This window comes from Mesoplodon mirus (genome assembly GCF_964341445.2).
Source record: "Mesoplodon mirus genome assembly, chromosome: 9".
NCBI lineage: Eukaryota > Metazoa > Chordata > Mammalia > Artiodactyla > Ziphiidae > Mesoplodon > Mesoplodon mirus.
The window spans coordinates 11151290-11157772 of NC_138985.1; the positions used below are offsets into that span (position 1 = coordinate 11151290).

The following is a 6483-nucleotide window of genomic DNA, read 5'->3' on the forward strand; positions in this document are numbered from 1 at the left end:
AGAAGCCTCAGAACAGCAGCTGCTGAGCCCCCAGGCTCCATGTCAGCCTGCAGGAGGACGTGGCCTGGCCGCTCAGAACTTACTATCGTGTTAGGAAACGCATGCCACGTGAGGACACGGCTGTGGTCCCCTGCACCACAGTTATTTTAATTAATTGTTGTTTCTCCTACAGATCAGCTTTCAGAATCACTGCATCTGTCAGGCTCTCCTGAGTTACCCTGATTTGAATGGTTTTCTCTTCCTACTCTCACTTCTTTAATCCTCAGTGCAAACAAGGCTCCTGCAGGAAGGCACCCTGGCTACTTTGATTGGGGTGCATTTCCTTCTCTTTGGGGTTCTCACAATACCCTACATGTCCACTTACTGGGTCAATTGCTACTCTGGCTTTTAACTGTTTTTGTGCTCATTTATCTGTTGTGCAGCTCATGAGTCTCTCACAGGTACCGTGTCAATTGCTACTCTGGGTTTTAACTGTATTCCTGCTAGTTTGTCTCTTATGCGGCTCCGTGAGACTCTCGCAGGTACCACGTCAATTGCTACTCTGGGTTTTAACTGTCTACTTGCTAGTTTATCTCTTATGTGGGTCTGTGAGTCTCTAGCCGACGGGAATTACATCTTTTGTCTCCGTATCCCTTGGGCTGTGTAGTATCTGGCACTCATGAAGCTTCTAAAAAAATTGGACCTTAGAAATAAAAACACATATTAAACTTTGTCTCCCAGTCTCTGATAAAAGGAGCTTGAAAAACAAGGGTCCACCGTCGTGCCCACACTCTCAGCAGAAATTTTGGGTCACAGGAATAAGGATGCATTCCCACCCAGCTCCATTTAACTCATTGATTGAGTGCCTTTTGTATGCCAGATACTATTCTAAGTCCTGGCCACACAAACTCCAACCTGCAGAAAGCAGAGATTCTGGGACGTGTTTAAAGACCTGAGGAGTGGGCAGCAGGGGAGATTCAGGCAAAGTACAGTGGGGGCCAGAGATGGTCCAGGAAGGACCAGAGGTAAAGAGAGCCTGGGGGCAAGAGGGGGTGTTGCAGGCACCTCAGACACACCATGCAATGATTTTGCGTTGGGGTCTCAGGAAATTTGATGGAGTGGTGAATGTGATTGCAATTCAAAGCAATGAGAAGCTCATCCCTACCCCCTCAACCTAGATTCACCCTCTTAGGCTCATGGAAATGCAGCACAGAACAAAAGCTTTCCCCAAAATCGCAGGAGAGGAACTTTAAGACACCAGGGAGACCATCATTTCATTATGCTGTTAACGTCTCTGGGCTCATTCTCTAAAGCACTCAAGCTGCGTCTGTCTCCCCAGGTGACTCTCCATGGATGGGATTCCCCGGGGCAAGAGAGAAAGTCGGCAGGAGGAATCTGATTTAAGGCCTGCAGCATTTCTTTGGAATTCTTATGAGCATCAAAGTTAGTACTAGACTTCTGAGTTTTGAAGAACATCAGCATTTGAAACACTTGGATCTCTGAAGTAATTCTGGGAACAGGAAAGACCCAGCGCCGGTTTCAAACCCACCTTGGTTTTTCCTCCGACACCAGCAAATACTCCTCCAGGGGGAAGCCGGAGAGGTCGAGCAGCCTGTGGCCCAGGCGGTTGGTCAGGTAGGGAGCCCTGGTGCTTCCACTGAGGCACTTCTGCAATTGTTTCCAAAGACGTCAAGTAGAAGCTTATTCATAACCCACACACAGGTTTACTGACATTAAAGTAAACGTGACTTTCCCTAGCTGTCACATTTGCCATGAATCATCGATGGCTCTTTACGTGTTCTCAAAGCTCTTTAAGAGTCACCTGTTGATACATTTGAGAACTATGCTAGAATTCCACTGCAAACTTTGCTGTCAGTTAGATTTGGGAACTTCCCAACCTTTTCCTGTATGTAAGCTTGGGCAGATTTGTAAGAACTCAAAAGGTGAAAAATGTTGTCACTGGGGTGACCTCGCATTTGACGAACCAGAAAGAGAGTCAGAGGATGATGAGCAAAAAATTCAAAGGAACGTGTTTCTTCCCTAAATGCCTCCTCTTCTTCAGTGACTCACAGGCTTAGAATCAGGAAATATTTGCCCAGCAGGGACCACCCCGACTCCCCCTTTCTTGAGGGCCTCTGACTCCTAACACAGGGACCACAATTTCTGCCCAAGCACACAATGCCACAAAAAACAAGGATTCTTCAGTTGAGTCATTTGCAGAAAATGCTGCATCTTTTCCACCCCTTGTGTAATGATTCATACATGATAACAGCATCTTGCAGGAGCTACAGCAAAGAGACCTGTTAACCAGGGCTTTATCTGGCATTTCTGAAGCTGCCTTGGCTATGGAGCTTTTTCATGGGAAATGCTTTTCTTCTTGCACACATATTACTGAGGTCTCACATGAGGTTCATGTGAGTTGCAGTGAATTCACATCAACCACTTGGTACTTGTTCATTCACTCCTCTGCTACTGACACTCCATCTCGTTCCAGTAAATTTTAGGGAGCTGGTAACAAAAGGTACCAGTCTAACAGGATGATTAGATCAAAGTCACAGAATAAGAGCACGGAGTGAAAAATTACAGGGTTCATGAGTTAATGGAATAAACAAGACGGGGAAGAAACAAATCACTGTGTCCAAAAAGAACTTGAGCAGAACAGCTGGTCACTGCAAAGGAGCACCAGTCAATAGTCTCTTGTGGGTCCCACCTGGACATCCACCTCACTGCTGTGTAACTGCCTCACTTACGTCCAGATATTTGGTCTAAGAGAAGAAAGCAGACCGGGTCCATTGAAAGGAAGACTTCCTAAAGTCACTAAGCTATTAGGAGTGGTGTATCCCACAGGCCACTAAACAGAAAGGCCCTGTCAACATGTTCAAGTGGCCGTTTTCTTAATAGATCCTGAATTTAAATTAAGACTTTGCTTTTCCTTTTTCAGTAAATTAACATTGCCATATCAGCTTGCTGATTGTGGCTAACAGGCCTGTGCCTTTTATGAACTGCCTTTTGAGATTTCCTTTGAAATGAGTTCCAAGCAGATTTCCATATAAGTTTCACTCCATTCTCCTCTGAAGACTAGACAGCAATGCCTTTCACTGTAACAGGGGAAAACCCACTTCCGTGTGCTCTTGTACTGATCAACCATAGTTAGAAGAGCCAAGTGCTATCTTAGCTTTTAAAATCTAGCTCTCAAAACTCAAATAAAAATACAACAAGAGCTTGAGGTCATCCTGCCTTGAAATTCTGGGAAATTTCCCCCCAAAGGGCAATCCTAGCTTCCTCAGCATTAATTGGAGAAGATTCCTTTGCTTCGTGAACACTGCTGGACAGTTTCTGATCATGACCAGTGGGCAATGAACAGGAGGACCACACTGGAAACCATGTCACGACACCTTTCCAAGAAGCAGCTAATCGAGTAACCCTAAAGGTCATTTAGTTCAAAAGTTCATTTAGTTAACAAAAGTGAAGGCTTTTCAGATGGGGGTGAGCTCATCTTTGTTTCTTGAGGTTTAGACTTTTTAGAAATCAAAAACATGGTGGAAACCTACCAGGCCGCCGCAGGACTCCTGGACTTCTGGGTGAGAGAAGGAGTCCATGCACCAGCAGGAAGAATTCCCCCTGACACAGCGAAGGAGAGATGGGATGATCCTGAGATCACAGAGCTGCTGTATTTACATGAAAGCATCCCCCAGACAGGAGCACAGCTCATGAGAGCATCATTTCCCGCTGCAGAAGGCCAAGAGTTCACATTTGTTTTCACAGCTTGAGCTGTTAATCTGAGGACAACATCCTATTACAATGACAATATTTCCATTATATTAAATGATGCTCACTCTGTTCGTGCATTGAGTGTATCTCCGAGGCTCCTGGGACCTTCCGCAGGGACTCGGGGGGCTGTCATGAACCTTGGGGCTCCTGGTGGCAAAACCAGGAGCCCTCAGCACCAGTGTAGCAATTAATAAACACAGGGAGCTGCTAATTCCTTTTCATCGTGTGATGCTGTAATTGAATCATCATTTAAAGAAAGGCAACTAGTATTAAATTTCCATTATCAAGAACCGCAGTGCCACAGAAACTGCTATGAAAACAACTTATAGCAGAGGTTCAGAACCCTTTATTTTTTTTAATTTTTATTTTATATTGGAGCATAGTTGATGAACAATGTTGTGTTAGTTTCAGGTGTACAGCAAAGTGATTCACTTATACATATACATGTATCTATTCTTTTTCAAATTCTATTCCCATTTAGATTGTTACAGAATATTGAGCAGAGTTCCCTGTGCTCCACAGTAGGGCCTTGTTGGTTATCTATTTTATATATAGCAGCGTGTGTATGTTAATCCCAAACTCCCTAACTATCCCTCCCCCCCACATCCTTGCCCCCCGGTTACCATAAATTCATTCTCTAAGTCTATGAGTCTGTTTCTGTTTTGTAAATCAGTTCACTTGTATCGGTTTTTTTTTTTAGATTCCGAATATAAGCCATAGCATATGACATTTGTCTTTCTCTGTCTGACTTGCTTCACTTAGCATGATCATCTCCAGGTCCCTCCACTTTATTCCAAAGCTCCCTATAACTTTTCTCCTTGTTAGGCCTCATACTTTTTTATTTTTTTCACTAATGTTTGTAAATCAAAATCTGCTTTAGTAATGATAATTGTTTTTTACTAAAAATTGGGGGACAAGGGAGGAAACTGACATTTACTGAACTGCAGGTGCCCTGCTAGATGCTTCTACTGCAACCGCTTGCCAGTCTCACTTTTGGGAAGAGGGAATGGAGTTCTCAGAGGTCAGGGGCTCACCCAGCATCACAATTTGGAAGACGGTCTTTTGACCTCTGAGCCCTCACTTTTTGCTCCAGGAGCGAGGACCCGACCTGGTGAGCCAGGGACTCTGGCATCTCAGAGATCATTCCTCAAACTTCTGCCACCATCTGACCACGGACACGAACCTGACCCATCTCCTCCCCCACTTGGCTTTGAACGTGCAATAGAAATATAAGATTTGCTCAGTACCACTCTGTTCTATACAAAACAGTATCAAGAATGAGTGGAAAAGTGACTGTTTTACTTCAGCGGTAGTAGGGAGATCACGGCTGGAGTGTCACCAGACACAAGCCCTGAGTCATAAGCCTTGGTATTGAAATCTCCCAGTCTGCTTCTAAAGGCTGGGAACTTCAGCACATTTTAAAATTTAAATAAGGCATCATCTACTATAATGGAAAAATGTAAAGTTTAGTTCATGTTTATACCACAATAGCTTTTTCTGGAGATTTTTGCTGCCTTCTGTGTGAAAGGAGGTAAAGGCAGAAATTCAACTTGGTTCCCGCAGCAAGAGCTCAGAGTCTGAACAGAAAAACAGTCAATACACAGAATCTCATCTATCATTTTAAAGTGTTTCTGTTAATTCATAATCAAACGATGACTAAAGTCTGCCTAAAATGGAATATGTAGATATTGAATTCAAAAATGTTTTACACTTACAGAAGGACACATATTTGTTTTAAATAAAATCTTTTGCTTCAATCTGGGACTTCAGTAAATCAAGGCTTTTTGTGTAACACAGACAGAAATTATTATTGATAGAAGGATCCAAAGCACCCCCTTGTATAAGGCACCCCAGCCCCCAGCTTTTTGTCATGCTGACCAAGGAAAAGAGTAGAAATGGTTACAAATTAGGAATGAGTCAAGAGATGAGGATTTCACAAAGAAAGAGGCAGAAACAGACCAGGAAGGCAGAGGAAAGCTGAAGGCAGCACAGTGAGAGTGGTCTGCTGGCTGGGGGGAGGCGGGGGCACAGCTCTGGGGACCACTGCCCTTCCCCCAACAGCATCTGAAGGTAAAACAGACGTCTGAGCAGAATTCAGAATATGTTCCACTCCCTTAGCATTGACTCTACTTCTTTCTCCCTCTTGAAAGACTAGATACTCCAATTAAAAAAAAAAAAAAAAAAACTCCCAACAAACAAAAGCCCAGGACCAGATGGCTTCACAGGCAAATTCTATCAAATATTTGGAGAACAGCTAACACCCATCCTTCTCAAACTCTTCCAAAATATAACAGAGGGAGGAACACTCCCAAACTCATTCTACGAGGCCATCATCACCCTGATACCAACACCAGACAAAGATGGCACAAAAAAGGAAAACTCAGGCCAATATCGCTGATGAACATAGATGCAAAAATCCTCAACAAAATACTAGCAAACAGAATCCAACAGCACATTAAAAGGATCGTACACCATGATCAAGTGGGGTTTATCCCAGGAATGCAAGGATTCTTCAATATATGCAAATCAATCAATGTGATACACCATATTAACAAATTGAAGGATAAAAACCATATGATCATCTCAAGAGATGCAGAAAAAGCTTCTGACAAAATTCAACACCGGTTTATGATAAACACTCTCCAGAAAGTGGGCATAGAGGGAACCTACCTCAACATAATAAAGGCCATACATGACAAACCCACAGCAAACGTCATTCTCAATGGTGAAAAA

General features: G+C 43.5%; 1 protein-coding gene across 1 annotated transcript in view; it reads right to left on the minus strand.

Annotated features, from left to right (window-relative positions):
* LOC309810772 (ATP-binding cassette sub-family A member 13-like) overlaps window positions 1-3883 on the minus strand; it is a gene marked incomplete at both ends in the record, with an annotated part of 199753 nt that extends 195870 nt beyond the window's left edge. The window contains 3 exon segments of the mRNA XM_082632984.1: window positions 1529-1647; window positions 3531-3600; window positions 3816-3883. Of these exon segments, the coding sequence (XP_082489110.1) occupies window positions 1529-1647; window positions 3531-3600; window positions 3816-3883 (257 nt within the window).
* Window positions 3884-6483: the final 2600 nt, after the last annotated feature.